Below are 18,378 nucleotides of genomic sequence, written 5' to 3' on the forward strand. Positions count from 1 at the left end.
ACACAGGTTCACTGTGCCCGCAGAGGAGACCAGAAGAGGGTACTCGCTCCTCTAAGACTGGGGATAAAGAAGGTTGGAAAGCTGCTGCATGGGAACTCATGTCCCCTGGGAGAGCAGCCACCAGTGTTCTTAACTGTGAGCCAGTTCTCTAGCCCCCAGATACACACCAGTTTTTTAAAATATTAAGGGCTGGAAAGATAGCTCAGTGGTTAAGATCACTGGTTGCTCTTCCAGAGGACCCAGATTAAATTCCCAGCACCCGTAGGTGGCTCACAACTATCTGTAACTCCAGTTCCAGGAGCACCTTTAACCCTCTTCTGATCTCTTTGGGCCCCAAGCATTGTGCAGTGCACATACATATGTAAGCAAAATGTGCATACATATAAAACAAATCTAAAATTAAAAAAAATATATATGTATTTGTATATGTATGAGGAGTGGAGAGAAGCTCTGCTTGTGAGTGCAGTGTGAGCAGACAAGAGGGTGTCACATCCCTGGAGCCAGAGTTACAGGTGGTTATGAGCCTGTCAGGCAGTGGTACACATTCCTAACTGTTGAGCCAGCCAGCCAGCCTAGGTTTTTTTTTTCCCCCTTCAGTGCTGGGGATGAACTTGGGGCCTCATTCATGCTCTGTAGGCTATCCATGCTACAGTCCCAACCCCTGTGCTTCAATTTTGAAGAAGTGTTCTGTTTCCCACAATACTAACATCATTTTACATCTCCACTGACACATGTAATTTTTTGTTTTGTTTTCAATAATAGCCACTCATTGAGAAGTCCAGGAGATTTTAAAGCCTAAGTTAGACCACAAAGAGAACTTTCTCTTTGGGACAAGAAGAGTTCAACGTTTGCAAGGGTTTACGGGATGCTTCATCCGTCCTCATCCCAGGCTTCCCAGAAGTCTAAGGCTTCTCAGGTCAGCCCAGGAGCTTGTCCCTGACCTCCTCCTGGCTTCTCCCCTGCAGGTGCCTGGCTGCAGCAAGCCATGCTCTGAGCCATGCCCAGGCCGGGACAGCCCCGCCCATCGTCTGGGCCTCCACGCTTGGGGCCCTGGGAGAGGCCAACAGAGTTATGCCTGGAAACGAATGATGAGTGTTCCCAGCCCCCACCAGGCCGTCGCACGCGGAGGCCAGATCCTAAGGACCCTGGCCACCACGGGCCAGAGAGTATCACCTTCATTTCAGGCTCTGCAGAACCAGCCAACGAGCCCCCAACCTGCTGCCTCCTCTGGCGCCCCTGGGGTTGGGACTGGTGTAGGGCTGCCTTCTGCTTCCGCCGCTGCAGGGATTGCCTGCAGCGCTGTGGGGCTTGTGTGCGGGGCTGCAGCCCCTGCTTATCTGCCGGGGACCCCATTGAAGGGTCTGTGGAAGCGGCCTGGGCCAAGGAACACAACGGTGTGCCCCCCAGCCCAGACCGTGCACCCCCCAGCCGCCGGGATGGCCAGAGGCTCAAGACCAGCATGGGCAGCAGCTTCAGCTACCCTGATGTTAAGCTCAAGGGCATCCCGGTCTACCCCTACCGCCATGCCACCTCCCCAGTCCCTGACGCGGACTCCTGCTGCAAGGAGCCCCTGGCGGAGCCTCCTCCCACACGGCACAGCTTGCCTAGCACCTTCACCAGCAGCCCCCGTGGCTCTGAGGAGTACTACTCTTTCCATGAATCGGACCTGGACCTGCCGGAGATGGGCAGTGGCTCCATGTCGAGCCGGGAGATCGATGTGCTTATTTTCAAGAAGCTGACAGAGCTGTTCAGTGTACACCAGATTGACGAGCTGGCTAAGTGCACATCAGACACCGTGTTCCTGGAGAAGACCAGCAAGATCTCAGACCTGATCAGCAGCATCACGCAGGACTACCACCTGGATGAGCAAGACGCCGAGGGCCGCCTAGTGCGAGGCATCATCCGCATCAGTACCCGCAAAAGCCGCTCCCGCCCACAGACCTCCGAGGGGCGCTCAGCCCGCTCTACTGCCCCTGCTGCTGCCCCCGACAGTGGCCATGAGACCATGGTGGGCTCTGGCCTCAGCCAGGACGGTAGGTGGGCCTGAGTAGGGAAGATCTAACTACAGGAAGGTTAGGCTGGGTCCTTGTGAGGCATCCCCTTAGCCAGCCGGCACTTCTCTTAAACTCTTGGATCTGTCAACCTCTTTCTCTATCCTATGACTAACTAGCAGAGCAACTTCCAGGCTTGGCCTGAATAAGGACCCAAAGCACAGGAATTTGGCTAGTCCAGAATTCCAGACTGAGAAAAAAAGTCTGCCAAGAGTTCCAGGGCAGCCTGGGGTAGAGAATTTGCACCACTGATGCAGCCTAGCTAAACACCCACCTGCCTATACATACACACCCACCCTTATTTAAGCATGTGTCTCTAGTCTTTTGTATAGTAAGCACCCTTCTTCACTGAGCTGCAGTAGGGACAGGGGCAGAACTTTATAAAAAAATAATAATAATGACCGTGTTTATTCGTATTCCTTCCCTAGAACTGACCGTGCAGATCTCCCAGGAGACAACTGCAGATGCCATCGCCAGGAAGCTGAGGCCATATGGAGCCCCAGGTGTGGTCCTGACCTGACCAGAGGGTGGGAAACTACACTAGGTGGCCTTCAGATGATGTTCCAGCTTCTCTTAAGGGTGGGTGAGGATGGGATCAGAAATGGAAAAAGGCCCAAGCAACCGTGCACCCACTGCAACCGTGGACGCTGGTTTGAATGGAGGTTCCTAGAATACAGCTAGAAGTGATCTGGGGGGTAAGGTGGTCAGAAGGCCATCCAGCCTGCATCTACACACACTCCCTGTGTGATCTCTACTGCTGTCCTCTGGGCCTTCACAACCCCTAGGAGCAAGGTCCTTACCCTTTACAGACAACAGCTGGAGTTTCAGCATCGAGTGGGTCGCCAGGCTGTTATGACTGACCAGGCTTAAGCCCTGCTCTTTCATCTCAGCAGGCTTCTCCCTGGCTGTAGACCCTGGATGAGCTCCTTCCCCTCTCTGAGCCTCTGCTTCCTCCTCCAACCAGGGTACCCAGCCAGCCAAGACTCATCATTCCAGGGCACGGACACAGATTCTTCAGGGGCACCGCTGCTGCAGGTGTACTGCTAACCCCTACTGGCCCAGCAGTCACAGCCCCTCTTGGAAGAAGCATAGCCAGCGGAGGAGAGGAACCAAGGACCTCTGTGTGGAGGCCAGACTCTGAGCCCAGAGGCAGTGACTTCTTTGGCTTCTGCTTTTGTTGAATGATCTTAGACCACATACATTTCACGGGGCCATGGTGCCCACATCCTTCGCTCTCCAGCTGGACTGACTCTGGCTGGGCCTGTTTCTTCCTGTGGCCTGAAAGCTAAGCCGTGGGAAATAGCTTCATTCCCATGATACCCTAAGCACTTATGGGGACTAAGAAGGTTCCAGTTGGGTTGGGGACAGCATGGCCCACCTGCTATAGTGATATGCAGTTCGTACTGGTTCTTGGCTATTCTATGTTGTTAACATGACCCTAGTTGCAAGTACGTACACTTGCCTGGTCATCAGAGTTACATAGTCCACAACTATGCTGTCTGCTGATTGGTGCTTTACATAGGACATAGGCACCTAATCTGATTCAGCATTGTGGAATACAAGGGCAAGGTAGAAGCAAGAGAGACTAGAAGATAAAGAACCATCTGCAGGGGCCTGGACTAGTCAGTGACTCCTCTGACCTCTTGCTACTGCTGACACAGCACTGGTTTTCACCTCATCCCATTCTTACTGGCAACCTGAGGGAGCCTGGTGTTTAAAGACTTCCTTGTAGCTAGCAACTGGCACCTAGGAGCCAGGCTCCCTGAAGCAGAACCAGGCTCCCCTTGTTTAGGCACTGGAGCTAACTTTGTCCAGGGCTCTTAGCTGTTCTTTATAGGTTGCTGGGTCTGGTACAGACCTAGTCACAGCTACAAGTACAGAGCCCACTAGTAAGTCTGAAGTCAGCTTGGGCAGTTCTTCAACCCATTAGCACAAAGACAGACCCCACCTTAAAAGTCTCAGCTAGCCCAAGGACCACAGAGACTATCGAGAGCAGCCCTTGTTTACTGTCTCTGGGCACCCTCTGGGAAGTATAACTACCATTTATCTAGTTTCCTAATGGACAAAACAGCCGTCCTCTGGGGCTGTGACCACAGGACCCAGGTAGAGCTACAACAACCAAACTGGCCTCTTCTCTTGGGTGCTGTTGTATTATCCGGAACTAGGCATGAATAAAATAACCAGGTGGGGTGTCCACAGTGCTGCCTAGCATGTGTGGGGCCTCCTAGCTTTGATCTCCAGTACTGCAAGAAGGGTGTGATGCTGTTCACCTGTAATCCCACCAAGAATACTAATAAGAGGACTGCTGAGTTCAAGGCCAACCTGGTCTACATATTGAATTCAAGGCTAACCAGGGATATATACCAAGACCTGCCTCAAAAGGGGGTGGGGAGGGGACGACATGGGGACTGGCTCACTAGAGTACTTAGTGCTTACAGAGGACAGCCTATGTCCTCAGCATCCCATGGTGGCTCACAACCATCCCTAACTCCAGTTCCAGGTAATCCCACCCCTTTCTGACCACTGCAAACACCAGGCAAAACATTCATTCTCATTAAATAAACTGATTACTTTTTTTAAAAAAGGAAAATACTGCCAGGCAGTGGTGGCGCACGCCTTTAATCCCAGCATTTGGGAGGCAGAGGCAGGTGAATTTCTGAGTTAGGCCAGCCTGGTCTACAGAGTGAGTTCCAGGATAGCCAGGGCTACACAGAGAAACCCTGTCTCAAAAAAGAAAGAAAGAAAGAAAGAAAAATGCTGTAGGACAGAGGAAATCAGAATTAAGACTTAACAGTCCCTAAATTCTAGCCTTGCCCTAAAAGCCAATTTTCCCAACAGCTTTGTGAAGTCATTCCCATTCCCAGAAAAAGCGATCAGAACAGCTGGGTACTTAACTTGGGCCTGCACCACCCCCGCATTCAATGGCCTCGATCCTTTGGTGGAAACGGATGCTCCAAGGGCCAGACCTGAGCAGAAGCATCTCTGTGACCCTTCACTGTGTGGCTCCGAGAACAGGTGAAGACAAATGGTGTGGCTCTACTGGACCGTACCCTCCCGCTCCTAGTCTCCTGGCTCTGGACAGTCCAGTCTGAACACTTAATTCTGGAACTTGGCTCTTGATGTCTAATGGGAATGTGTAGTCAGACTCATCTCTGCTTAGAACCACACATATGAGGTAGGGTGGCTCAGTGGGAAGGCACTTGGATGAGCCTGACCATCTAGTTCTATCCCCAGAACCCATGTAAGCATGAAGAGAACTGACCCAGAAAGCTGTCCTATGAACTTCATAAACGTGCTATATATACCGCCCAAGTCCACACAAAATGTAAATTAAAACTTAAATCCCTTGTCATAATCCTCCCAAAGTCACAAGAGAAACTGAGATCCAGAGAGTCAAGAACCTAACCTAGTAGGTAGAATGCTACACAGCAGACTCTGTGCTAGAAGCCAAAATCCCAGCTCCCAGCAGGAGCCACGGAGGGACATAGGTGGGACATAGGTGGGACATAGAGGGTAAATAGTTTTAATGTGTAACAGGATCAGTGGCGAGGACAAGACCCCCAAGACCCAGCCCTTCTCCAGTGAATCCCTGGAGCTCACATGCCTGGGAAGTCTCATGCCTGCCCAGCCCTAAGGTTCCCAGGAAAGGAGGTTGATTGGCTAGGGGCTCAATTGCAAGAGTTCAGGAAGGCAAACAGGAGCTAGTTGAATTTGGCCTTGGAGAAATCCATCTCTGGGTGCTGATCCATGAACCTGGGAGGCAGAAGTAGAAAAAAGTGATCTCAGTGGTCTACCTCAGCCCTGAGCTACCCTAGTTCCTGACGCTGGGCCTGACCTCCTCAGAACCCTGAAAAACCTGGAGCCAACCCTGCATTTGAACCCTTAGGCCAGAAGGGCAAGTACCAGCTGTGGCACCAGGTTCCAGCAGGTGGCACCAACTGCCTGTTACCTATTGCTTCCTACTCCTAAGGTAGCCTTGTCCTAGAGGTGACAATACCAAATAGTCAGGGTACACAAGCCAAGACAGAACCACAAACTTGGCTAGTTTGTGCTGCAAGTGGGCGGGGGTGGGGGGTAGTCTGGAGTCCCATTTAGTGGTACACAGCTGTCACCAAGGTCTAAGCCCCCCTGCAATCCTGCCCATCTCCGAGTTGCTTACTTCTTCAGGATTTCCTGTTTCTTCTGCTCATCAGAGGTGGGCAAGCCCATGGACTTCTGCCTCTGGTCATACATCATCTTTTCCACCATGCTGCGAGTCTCACTGTCCAGGTCTGACAGCTAAGGACAGGCAGGGAGAAGAATGAGTACAGCACTGGCCTGCTACCCCTGGAACTCCACAGAAAAGCTTCCCTAAGCCAACCAGGACTCACCTTGGAGTTCTCAGGGTTAATCTTCTTGGTATTGATTTCAGGGTCACTGGTAACCAAGCGGTTCCACCATTCCATCTTATTAATCTAAGAAGGAAGAGATCCATGGAGAAGGAGAACGCACTTGATGACCTAGGAACTACAGCTCAACCCTTTAGAGCTAAACTCTCCCATCCACGTCTTGTAGGAAAGGTCCATGCAGGCCTGGTGCTGGGACCAGGGTACAGAAGAACCAGACTTCTGCCCGCCCAGCAGCTGGGGAAGACACACAGTGGCCAACAGTTGCAAATCAATCAACTGGGGCAAGAAAACCTGCAGCGAGGTAACTCAGCTGGAAGGAGAGAAGCTAGAGTGACAACTGGACCTTAAGGCATTGCAAGTAAACAAAGAAAGAAAAAAGATCAAAGAACAAGAAAGGAGATTCTGGCTGGGAGAAAAATCAAATACCAGGGCAGAGGCCAGTGAGCTGCAGCTAAAGAGCCATGCCACCTTCTGTGCCAGGGAAGTGTCCATGGGCCTCAGCTCTTTCCAGACACCTAGGAGTCACTATCCCACCTCCAAGAAGAAGGCAGAGTGGGAGACATGTGGGCTCTCTGGGGGCAGATTTCTCTACATTTTGTTTGCTGTTCTTTCTCCAGTCCTTAGAACCGTGTCTGGCACTGCAGGCGATCAGGCATGTGTGGAACAGAACCCAGGTGCAAGCTGATGGAAGGAACAGGCTTGGCGTACAAGACTACTCAACCCCGACTCTGCCCATCCCACCCGAAGCGAGGCACACAGGCAAACCGTAGATGTTTCCTGACTTAAAGAGAGCAGAGTGAGGAATAAGCCAACAGGGCCTGAAGCACAGTCAATGGGAGTCAGCACCCAGGCTAGGATTGACCGCCCATACCTTCTCCAGATGCACGGTCACCACCTTGCCGTCCTCGATGAGCCACGAGCTCTCCTCCACCTTCACTTCATTGTAGAGTTCTCCATCAATCACTGCTGGCTGTCCTTTGAGGCCCACCCGGAGATGCCGCCGCTGGATGTCCACCACCACATCCTTTCCCTTCAGGCGGAAGCTGACTCGGAAGGGCACTGCCAGATCCAGTTCTGACAGGGTCTGGGTCCAGCGGTAGTTGGGCAGGTCAGCCCCATTGCCTAGGTTGGGCTTCAGCTTTCCTTTGTCCTTCTCATCCTCCTCGTCTTCCTCCTCCTCAGCATCCTGCTCAGTCAGGGAAGCTCAATGACTCACCTGACAGACCAGACTTCACCAGGCCAGGCCCACAACTACCGCTAGACATAACATCTCCAAGAAAGCAAGCTAGGCATGGCAGACCTACATACCCTAGGCCCCTGGGAACCAAGGGTAAAATCAGGTTCCAATCTCTGCCAGAAGGGCTCACCCCTCAGCCCACTCTTCATGGTGCCTCTGACTCGGGACCACTTTAATAAATATGTCAAGTAGATGCGTATTTTTCACTATGTCATACCTGGTACCTACAGAGTTCAGAAGACCCCCCTAGAACTGGAGTTAGAGACTGTTGTGAGCCATCACATGGGTGCTGAGAACCAAACCTGGGTCCTAACCACTGATCCATCTTTTCAGCCCACTCGTGGGTTTTCTTGTTCCAGGAGTAAGGCCAGTAGGGTTATCAAAAAGTATTATTGTTATTGTTGTTGCTATTATTATTAAAGATAGTATATTACTACTAACTACCACCACTACCACCCTCTCTACATAGCCCTGGCCATCCTGGAACTCAAGAGACCCACCTGACTCTACCACTTATCACTATGCCTGGGTTACAAGAAAATATTGTTTCAATGTCTAATGAGATAGGTTCTCACTATACAGCACAAATTTGCATCCATCTTTTTGCCTCAGTCCACCAAGTGCTGAGATTATCATCATGGCCACCGTATTGGCTCTGTTCTACTTTTCCCCATGTCTTTGGGGTGGGGCTTTACAGTGTGGAAGGGTCCCAAGGCTGGGGACAGGGAGGGTGAGGAGGGAATTCTGCTGAAGGGAGGAAGCCGCTGCCTGGGCCCTGCTAGTCTCTTACCTGCTTCCCTGGCGAGTCAAGGCTGCCATTCTTGAGCTGGACCTCCTGATCCTCTGCATCCTTTTTCTGTGGCAAAGGGCAGAGTTGGAATAAAGCCCTACCTCCCGGGCAATGCAGTCGGGGTGGGGGGTGGAAGTAGAGGAGGGATGCCCACCCTCACCTGGTCAATCTCCAGCTGCAGTCTCTCTGCCTCCTCATCAGTCAGTTCCTTGATCTGTGGCCCGGGGATCTCTGCCTTGGCCTCCTTGGCCAGCCTGGCTGCCCGCTCTGCCTTCTCCCGACGCTCAGTCTCCTGCTGAGCTCGCTTCTCTCTCCGGGCCTTCTGTGCCAGCTGGTTGTGGTGCTTAAAAGTCTGTGTGATAAGCTGAGGACAGGAAAGCATCAGAGTAGGGACAGTGTAAAGCCTAGGGACAGAAAATTGCCTGTCCCTGCGTTACAATTGCGACCAGGTACAACAGCTGCACACCGGAGAGGACGTGCTCTTAGAGGCTCCTGTTACAAGCGGAACTCAAGTTCAGCCCCTCCAGGAAGCCTTCCCAGAGCACCCAGGTCCATACTTCTGTTCTCTGACTGCCTCTTTTCCTGCCTACATCCATCTTGGCATATAACTACAGATGGCAACACTTAAATTCACAGCCAGAATCAGCAGGTTAGACCCCTCCCAAGAGAAGAAGCTAGTTTTATCCCTAATCTGAGAGCCTCTGATTTCAAGTCCTTTCACATCCACTGAGCAAGCTCCCATGATGCTTTGACTGCATAGCATCTGTTCTGGATCCTGAGTTTGACCCTGAGTCATTTCTCTCTAAATGCATCCTGGGCCTATGCTGTTTTCACTTGAATGAAGTTTTCGCCTTACTCACTAGCCAGTCTCCAGAACCAGCACAAATGTCTCCAGTTTCACTTTCAGATGACTCTGAACAGACTTAGAAAATGGAACTTTGTGGCTTCTGGCACTTGAAACAAAGCACACACTCAAGTGACCAGTGCTCAATAAGCTGTTATCTCTGAAGCACCTCTGTACCTGAGCTGCAGGGAGGAGAAGTCATGGAAGTCACCCATTGGCTTCCCACACCCAAGGTTCTGCCAAACACCCCAGACTCACATTCACCTGCGACCCTTCCAACGGTCACTCCCAGCCCCATGCCACACCAAGAGCTTCAGACTGTGAAGGTAAAAGACACCCAAGTGTCCCTATAAATAAGGGGATGATGGGAGTGAGGGAAATGAGGCACTCAGAGCTATCTGCTGTGGAGAGAAACAGAGGGCATGAAGCAACTGCAGCAGAGGCTGCTCCACCAGAGCCTGGGCCCAGCTTGTAATCATCGGGACCTTGAACTCCAGCCTGACTGAACTCACTGACTGAACTTTGACAATCAGTGGGCAAGGAGGGGCAGGAGCAAGGGCCCTCCCCTCATCCAGTCCCATAAATCATGTCACAACCCACTCATCCTATTACTTCCTAGCCACAGGAGGTTAAAAGAGGGCAGAGAAGAGCTACTGGGCAAAGTCAAGGCCAACTAGAGCAGCCTCTGACCCTTCTTCCCAGGCCTCTCCCACCAAAGAACATACTAGCGGTGGCCTTGGCAGAAGCCGTGGAGGTCATGGAGTCAAGCGTCAGTCACTGACAGACTGTTAGGAGCTACATGCTGGCAGCTAGGAAAGCTGAGCCTGGTGGGCAAGCATAGGTGTTTTCTTTACTGAGTTGACAGGGACAAGAATGGTTCCACCGTCTGGTAGGTCAGACCACAGAGCCACTTAAAGACAACCCAAGGCACAAGAAGCCGACCCTGACACACTCAGGGTTAACAACACAGTCAAGCAATGGACAACAAGAAATCCGTCTGGTCAGGGATACTCAAGGGTGGGTCCTGCAGATTCAGTCTTCTAGCTCCACCTAACCAATCTCCCTCTCTTTTCCAGCCTGGGTTGGAATGGCAGATTAGGCCTCTGCCTTTTCTCAACTTCTAAACTGTCCCTCAGGTCCCAGCTAGGAAATGCCTAGAGTTGGGGTGTGGGAAGTAGAGTTGGCAGCCTCACACAGCATGGCCCACTCCTCCCCACCTGCAGCCTATGACACTCAGGACCTGCCCAGGTCCTTCTGTTGGGCCTGCCCCTTGCTGACTCTGACTCTTCTCCCTCAGCCCGTAAGGTCAGAGCTACTTTATGCAGAGTATATTGATGCTCACTCCTAGCTGGAGTTTGTGTGTTTGTGTGGCGTGTGTACTTTTTCTTTGACTAACTAACTACCACAGCTCTGAATTTGCTGTTTGTTGTTCCCTTTACTTGGGACAACCTTATTCTTTGGGCTAGCCTCACTCCATAGTGACTTTCAGGCCACCTTTTGTTTCTTACCATGTCAAGCTCCCCATCTTCTGAAGAACAAGGCCCAGAACTGCACCTCACCCTGTTGCAGCAGCACTTTCCTTCCTGAGGGAAAGGATGAAGGCTGTGCCTCATGTCCTGCCCCCTAAAGCTAGATCCCCCCTCATCTCTCTGGAGCATCTCAAATACTCAATCATTTTTCTGAACATAGAATAATTTTACAAAACATTTCTTATTATGCTAACTGGGAAGTATATCTATTTAAACATTCATAGAATTTAAATAACTTTTTTTTGTTTTTTGTTTTTTTGTTTTTCGAGACAAGGTCTCTCTGTATAGTTCTGGCTGTCCTGGAACTCACTCTGTAGACCAGGCTGGCCTCGAACTCAGAAATCCGCCTGTCTCTGCCTCCCAAGTGCTGGGATTAAAGGCGTGTGCCACCACTGCCCGGCTTTAAATAATTTTTATTAAAAAATAAATAAAAATAAATCAGTGACACAGCCCAGTGTGGCAGCTCACTCCTATAGCCCCATCCCTCAGAAGGCAGAGGCAGGAAAGTCTCAAGTTTGAGGCTAACTGTGCCGTATATATCAAGACTCTGTCTGGGGTGGGATAAGGCCCTGAAGGTTAGTCCCCAGTACCACACACAAAAATAACGAAACGATCAAAACAGGATCCTTCGCTGACAAAGACAGAGGAGGAGGCGAGGCTCACCTAAGCTAGACAGAGGAAGTCAGGAAAGCATGACAAGCTCCTGACAGAAGCTGACAGCGTTTGTTTACACAGGGCCTGGCACTGGTACTGATATGCAGTCTCACACAAGTATCAAAAGCCAAATTGGCATGTCCGTTGACACAGGCTTCCCTCCTGACTGACTTGGTAACAACCCTGGTGCACCACTTTACTCAAGCCCATGAGTTTTAACAATAGAGGAAAACCCCATTTCATGGGTCACCTAGAAAATAGACTCATAATTATTCTGAAAGCAATGAGTCTGGGCTCTTCCTGCATAGCCTCTCCACAGAAGCAAATGGCTAGTAAGGAGACGTCTACAAATAAGGAATGACAGAGGGCAGCAAGCACAGGCACGAGCAACAGCTGGCAGTGCCACAGAGAAGCCACTCAGTGCTTCATACTGCCTGACTATCTGTAACCCAGTTCCAGGGAGGAAAAGGAAACAGAGCAAGCCTGGAGGTCTGGCTGTCAGCATCCCCCAAATCTGCAGAGCAAAGAAGCACTCCACCCACCAGAGGGGTGGGAGCTACAGTAAGAAACCAAATCTTTCTCCTCGTTCTTGACACAAAGCTCTTTTTTGGACAGAAACCATGTCGGTTAGAACCCTGTATCATAGCTCAGGATGGGCTGGTTACTAGGAAGACTCAGCAGGAGCCGAGGGCTGGACCTGAAGTGCTCATTCCCCGGCACAGGAAGGCAGTGGGAAGCACCTGCAGACTTAGGAGCAGCCAACAGTTTAGTTAACCACGCTTATACAATTAAACCCCAACAAAATCGCCTAAACAATGGAATCTAAAACATTCCAAGTTGCTGAACATGAAGATCCTGGGGTGAAGCACAAGCCCACAGAAGACAAAGAAGCGCCACACCCCGCTGCACTCTGCTTCTGTATCATTGTGTGTGTGTGTGTCTGTGTGTGTGTGTGTCTGTGTACACGCGTGTGCACGTGTGTATGCATGCCTAACTGCCCTGGAACTCACTACATAAACCAGGCTGGTCTCAAACCCAAGAAAGCCTCCTGCCTCTGCCTCCCAAGTGCCTCCAAGTGTCTTTTACAATAAAACTGAAAATCGAGACTATAGGAAAAGCACTCCCACAAGCTCAGTCAGTCCAATGAGCTCTCAGCAAAGTCCTGAGTTTGGGTAAGTGTTGGACGTGAAGAGTATGCCAAAGGACTGGGCTTTTTAACATCTCAGGCCAGGCACATGGGAGGCAGAGGCAAGTGGAGTCTGACTTGGAGCTCAGCCTGGTCCACATAGTGAGTGCCAAGTCACTCAGGGCTATGCAGATAGACTCTCACCACTTACTTCTATGTAACACCTCTGTGCTGGTGTGCCTACCTCTCTAGCCGGTTAGAGGCAACAGTGAGCTTACCTGAAATGGGTGCTGGGAGAAACCGAGCCCCTTTGCTGCCACTGCCTCTTACAGAGCCTTCTCCCCCCACGCCCCTCCCACCTGTGTCTATTCTGAATAATGTTAGCAGGATAGCAGGTGTATGTAAGCAAGTCTTCTCAATTTGTCCAGAAACGGACTATTGTGTATGGTAATTCTATTTTTATACTTGAGGAGCTGCCCTGACACTGCCACCAACTGGGCCCAGGGATTCCAACCTCTGCACATCTTTGTCAACACTCAGTTCCTGTCTCCCCTTCTCCCCCTTCTCCCCCTTCTCCCTCCGGCCCCACTCAGTCCGGCCCAAAGGTTTTTATGTATTTGTTATCTGTAAGTACACTGTAGCTGTCCTCAGACACCCAGTAAGAGGGCATCAGATCCCATTACAGATGGTCATGAGCTACCATGTGGTTGCTGGGAATTGAACTCAGGACCTCTGGAAGAGCAGTCAGGGCTCTTAACTGCCTAGCCATCTCTCCAGACCTCCTATCTCCTTTTTAAGTGTACCTGGCTAGTCTCAAACACGCAGGCTTTAGCCATGCTCCTGCCTCAGCCTCCCCTGGAACCATATGTAGCATCACACAGATTTCCTGTTTGTTTTGTTTCCCATGGGAACCACTGTAGTGAGTCTGAGGTAGGAGCTCACGGTGACTTGAGGGAAAAGGGGTGGTAAAGCTGTCTGACACAGGATCCAGTGACTATACCCCAGGGTGGCTCTATAGCCAAGGATGACCCAACTCCTAATCTTCTACAGCTGCCTCCTACGTGCTGAGATTATAGGTCTGAGGCATTGTGCCTGTAATTTTTTTAATTTTTGCTTTCTTTTTTGAGATGGAATCTCATACTATAGCTCAGGTGGCCTCAAATTCAGTGCTAAGACTACAGGCATGCATCACCAATGCCTGGTCTTAAGCTGCACATTTTACTGACCATCAACTCTTGCCACAAGCTAACTAGTAAAGCCTTGTCGGGGGAGCATGAGTCAGGAAGAAGACAAGCCTACAGCAGGCTCATCTCCACAGCGTTCCTCTTACAGTGCAGCTCAAGACTTTGCGGAGTGTAAACACCCCTGAGCCAATTTCCTCTTCCAGAAAATGGGATGGCTGACACCGTTAAACTGGTGAAGAACCACAGGAAACTCATGGGAAAAGGACGGAGTGGGTAGAGGTCATGGCATTCCCTTCCCCGGCCCCGTTCTGCTCCAGCCTAGAAAGGCCTGCTGAGCTTTCCAGACCAGCCCAAGGAAAAGGGGTCCCCAGCACTCACCTTCTCTGCCATCCCCTCTTCTCCTCCAATAAAAAAGTCTGTTTTGCGTCGAAGGAAGCTGAAGAAGGTGTTCACAAGCTGAAAGACAGAGGAGGAGGCTGAGGCCCTGGGGCTCAGGATGGAGGCCCTCAACTCCACTCCAGACAACGCCCTAGTTTAGGGGAGAATTTGAACCTGAGCAGCAGGCCTCCCGCTAGGGCCAGACTCCTGTGGTCTGCTCAGCTTGTGTGTATGTATACGAGTTCACCTTCACAGTGGTGCTGTGAAGTGGTGCCGCCAGACAACACTTCCTTTGCATCTGTGATTGGAACTGCCTGGACCAAGCCTTCATCACCAGACAGCAAAGCCATCAAAGAGCCCACAGAGCCGGCTCAATGGGAAGGAATGTGCAAGTCTGACAACCTGAGTTCCATTGCCCAGAACCACAGTGTAAAAGGAACAACTCCTGAAAGTTATCATCTTACCTCCACACACAAGCTGCAGCACACAACTCCCACACCCCACATACACACATACACACACACCCCACATACACACATACACACACACCTCACATACACACATATACACACACCTCACATACACACATACACACACACCTCACATACACACATATACACACACCTCACATACACACATACACACATACCCCATACACACACATCCACAACCCCCACATATACACGCACACACAACCCCAACATACACACACACATGCACACACCCCACATACACACACACACACACATACACACACGTACATACACAACCCCCACATATACATACGCACATTCATGTACACACAACCCCCCAATGTACACACAACCCCCACATACACACAAAATAAATAAAATTTAAAAACAAAGAACTGGGTTGTGAGCTACACAGAGTGGTGTGTACCTGCCATCTAACAATTGGGTCAAAAGCAGAAGTCAAGAACAGCCAAGGCTACATGAGACCTGGTCTCAAAAATAAAATAAAATTTAATTTTGTAAAAGCTGGGCACGAAGCTGGGTGATGGTAGCGCACACCTTTAATTCTAGTCTAAGGAGGCAGAGGCAATCAAATCCCTCAGTTCCAGACAGCCTGATCTACAGACCAAGTTCCAGGACAGCCAGGACGGTGCAGAGAAATCCGGTCTCCAAAGTGGTTGGGGGAAAGAAATGCTGGGCATGTTGTCCTTCCTCTCAAGTACACAAGAGAGGCCAGAGGACTCCACATTCAAGAACAGCCTGAAGTATCAAGAGTGCAGAAGGAGCCAGGCAGTGGTGGCGCACGCCTTTAATCCCAGCACTTGGGAGGCGAAGGCAGTCGGATCTCTGAGTTCGAGGCCAGCCTGGTCTACAGAGTGAGTTCCAGGACAGCCAGGGCTACACAGAGAAACCCTGTCTCGAAAAAAAAACAAAAAACAAAAAAAACAAAAAAATGCATAAGGACAGACATGGTGGTACACACTTTAAATCCAGCATTTGGAAGGCAGGTGGGAATCTGTGTTCAAGGGCAGCCTGGTCTTAAACTTGAATACTGAGAGTTCTATGTTGACAAAAGATAATGAGATCCTGTCTCAAACAGAGAAGTGTGGCAGAGGTCTACAATCCCAGCACAAGGGGGCTAAGGCAGGAGAAACAGAGTTCAAGGTTAGCCTTAGCTACATGGCAAATTTCAGGCATCCTGAGTTATGACATCATCCTACAAAAACAAAGAACCAGTTGAGATGGCTCAGTGGTACCCATTCTATTCCCAGAATCCACATAGCAGAAGCGAAGAGCCACTCCCTCAACCTCCCTGTCCCAGGCAGTGTGCTTGCCCAGCATGCTTGAAGCCCCGGTCTCCCAGCAACTGATTAAGCCAAGCATGACGGTGAACTGGTGAACGTCTATAATCCTAGTACTTAAAGGCTGGGAGACTGGGAGGCCAGCCTGGGATACAAGAGATTCATCTCATTAGCAATAACAATCCTAGCTAAGTAACTAGAAGTTAGGACTGATGGACCAAAGGTTAAGTGGGGTGACCCTGCCTTCCAGACAGGAAAACTGCCATGGGCTATGGCTGAGCAGCAGCTAAGCTCTGCCAGGGACTTGGCTATAGATGTTCCTAACTTTATAACACTGCAGGGTTAAATCCTCAGACCTTATTCGGATCAAAGGCCAGAGTAGAAATGCCCTGACACTGGAATTACGTGGTACTGGGAATCAAACTCAGGTCCTCAGAAGAGGAGGATGTGCTCTGAACTCAGCCATCTCTCAGAGCACTGTTGCTTTCCAGACAGGGTCTTACCATAGAGTCCGGACGGGCCTCAGACTCTGAAAGACAGACCCACTTGCCTTTGCCTTCCAAGTGTTGGAATTCAAAGTATGCATTACCACGACCAACTAAATAACTTTCCGAATGAGAATAACTGCGTGTGGTGGCATAGGGTATAATCCCAATGCCAAGGCAGAAGGATCATGGGTTTACAGTCAGCCTCCGCTACGCAGTGGGAGCTTTCTCACTCCCCCACAAAAGTGCTGGTTTAGTTATTTACCCCTGTGCTCTGATTTAACAACAACAACAACAACAACAAATCAACGCAAAAAGACCAACCAAATAACCTAACAACAAAAACAACAAAAAAACAGAAGACCTGGGAAAGGCAACTTAGGGGGAAAGGGTTTCTTTTGGCCTATAGTTTCAGGTTAGTCCCATCACAATGGGAAAGGTAAGAAGTAAAAGCTTAAGGCAGATGGTCCTGTCATGTCCACAGGAAGCACAGAGCAACACGGAGCAATGGATGCTTGTCTTAGCTCAAGTGCTTTATGACAGGTGTGCGCTCAGAAAATTCCTGGGGAAAAGCACAAGCTGGTGCTGGCCCCCAGTCAGCACAACTTATTTGCCCCAGAGACTGGTTCTAAATCTGAAGCCAGAACTTATCCTAAGGGTACAATCCCTACTTCTAGACAGTTTAAATTCACTGAAACAAAGTAAACTCACTCCTAAGTACTTTTGTATTGTGTCAGTTTAAGGGACACACAGACAACAAGGTTCACACTTGCAGATTAGACACTCGCCCACTTCAAGGGATTTAGAAGTCCTTGGTCAATACAGGCACCTAGAAAACAAGATTTAGAATGTGTACTGACCAATTTTATGTCAACTTGACACAAGCTAAAGTCATTAGAAAGGAGGGAACCTCAATTGAGAAAGTGCCTCCATAAAAATCAGGCTGTAGGGCCTCTAGGGCATTTTCTTAAGGAGTGATTGATGTGAGAGCCCAGCCTACTGGGGGTGGTGCCATCCCTGGACTGGTGGCCCTGGGTTCTATAAAAAAGAAGGTTGAATAAGCCATGAGGAAGGAGCAAAACAGTAAGCAATGCCCCTCCATGGCCTCTGCACCAGCTCCTGCCTCCAGTTCTGGCCCGCACTGCTTTTTATGATGAACTGTTGTTCTATGGACCCAGGAATGAAACAAAGCCTTTCCTCACAAGCTGCTCCTCCAGTTTCACCGAGGCAATGCTCACTCTAAGACAGAATGGAAAGCTAAATGATAGCCAGGCAGTGGTGGTGCACGCCTTTAATCCCAGCACTGGGAGGCAGAGGCAGGCAGATTTCTGAGATCGAGGCCAGCCTGGTCTACAGAGTGAGTTCCAGGACAGCCAGGGCTATACAGAGAAACCCTGTCTTGAAAAACAAAAACACAAACAAACAAACAAAGCTAAATGAAAGCCCATCCCCAGTGACAGACGGCCAAGCCACCCTCCTCAGACTTGGGGTCTGGCTTTGGGTAAGTCTGTCACCTGTCACCTGTCACCCTGACCCTAACATGCATATAGAATGGAATTCCTGTGAAAACTCCCTTAGACTTTTCCACCTCTACCAGGATTTCTGTTTGAAAAAATAATAATGTACCAGCACCCGTGCCAGCGCATCTTCGTGGCTCATAAACTACATACCCACAGTGTGAACTAGGTCTGTTCATTCAACATCACCTGTGGGTTATTTAGGGGTTATTTTATCTGTGGGTCTTACTATATATCCCTGACTGGCTCAGAACTTGCTATAAAGACCAGGCTAGCCTCTAAATAAGGCTAGCGATTCTCCTGCCTCTTCCTCCCCAGTGCCAGGACTACAGCCACACACTATCAGATCCAGCATTGACATAAACTTTTGAAATGTTCATTGTGGACCAGAAAGATGAGTTGCTAGGTAAAGGTGACCTCA

At 50.1% G+C, this 18,378-nt stretch overlaps 2 protein-coding genes across 2 annotated transcripts in view; one reads left to right on the forward strand and one right to left on the reverse strand.

Moving 5' to 3' along the window:
- The first annotated feature begins 901 nt into the window (after positions 1-901).
- Positions 902-4,262, forward strand: Kdf1 (keratinocyte differentiation factor 1). The gene is made up of 3 exons (XM_028759725.1): positions 902-2,033; positions 2,480-2,554; positions 3,016-4,262. Exons 1-3 carry the CDS (start codon positions 998-1,000, stop codon positions 3,096-3,098), a joined length of 1,194 nt encoding a protein of 397 aa, XP_028615558.1. The 5' UTR covers positions 902-997; the 3' UTR covers positions 3,099-4,262.
- Positions 4,263-5,558: 1,296 nt separating this feature from the next.
- Nudc (nuclear distribution C, dynein complex regulator) overlaps positions 5,559-18,378 on the reverse strand; it is a 14,206-nt gene continuing 1,386 nt past the window's right edge. Inside the window, exons 2-8 of the mRNA XM_028759957.1 lie at positions 14,182-14,259; positions 8,627-8,830; positions 8,467-8,532; positions 7,311-7,625; positions 6,422-6,505; positions 6,211-6,329; positions 5,559-5,804 (exon numbers count right to left, since the gene is read on the reverse strand). Of these exons, the coding sequence (XP_028615790.1) occupies positions 5,753-5,804; positions 6,211-6,329; positions 6,422-6,505; positions 7,311-7,625; positions 8,467-8,532; positions 8,627-8,830; positions 14,182-14,259 (918 nt within the window). The 3' untranslated portion in view covers positions 5,559-5,752. The remainder of the gene's footprint in view (positions 5,805-6,210; positions 6,330-6,421; positions 6,506-7,310; positions 7,626-8,466; positions 8,533-8,626; positions 8,831-14,181; positions 14,260-18,378) is intronic.

The sequence above is a fragment of the Grammomys surdaster genome, unplaced genomic scaffold (genome assembly GCF_004785775.1).
Source record: "Grammomys surdaster isolate TR1022 unplaced genomic scaffold, NIH_TR_1.0 126313, whole genome shotgun sequence".
Lineage (NCBI taxonomy): Eukaryota > Metazoa > Chordata > Mammalia > Rodentia > Muridae > Grammomys > Grammomys surdaster.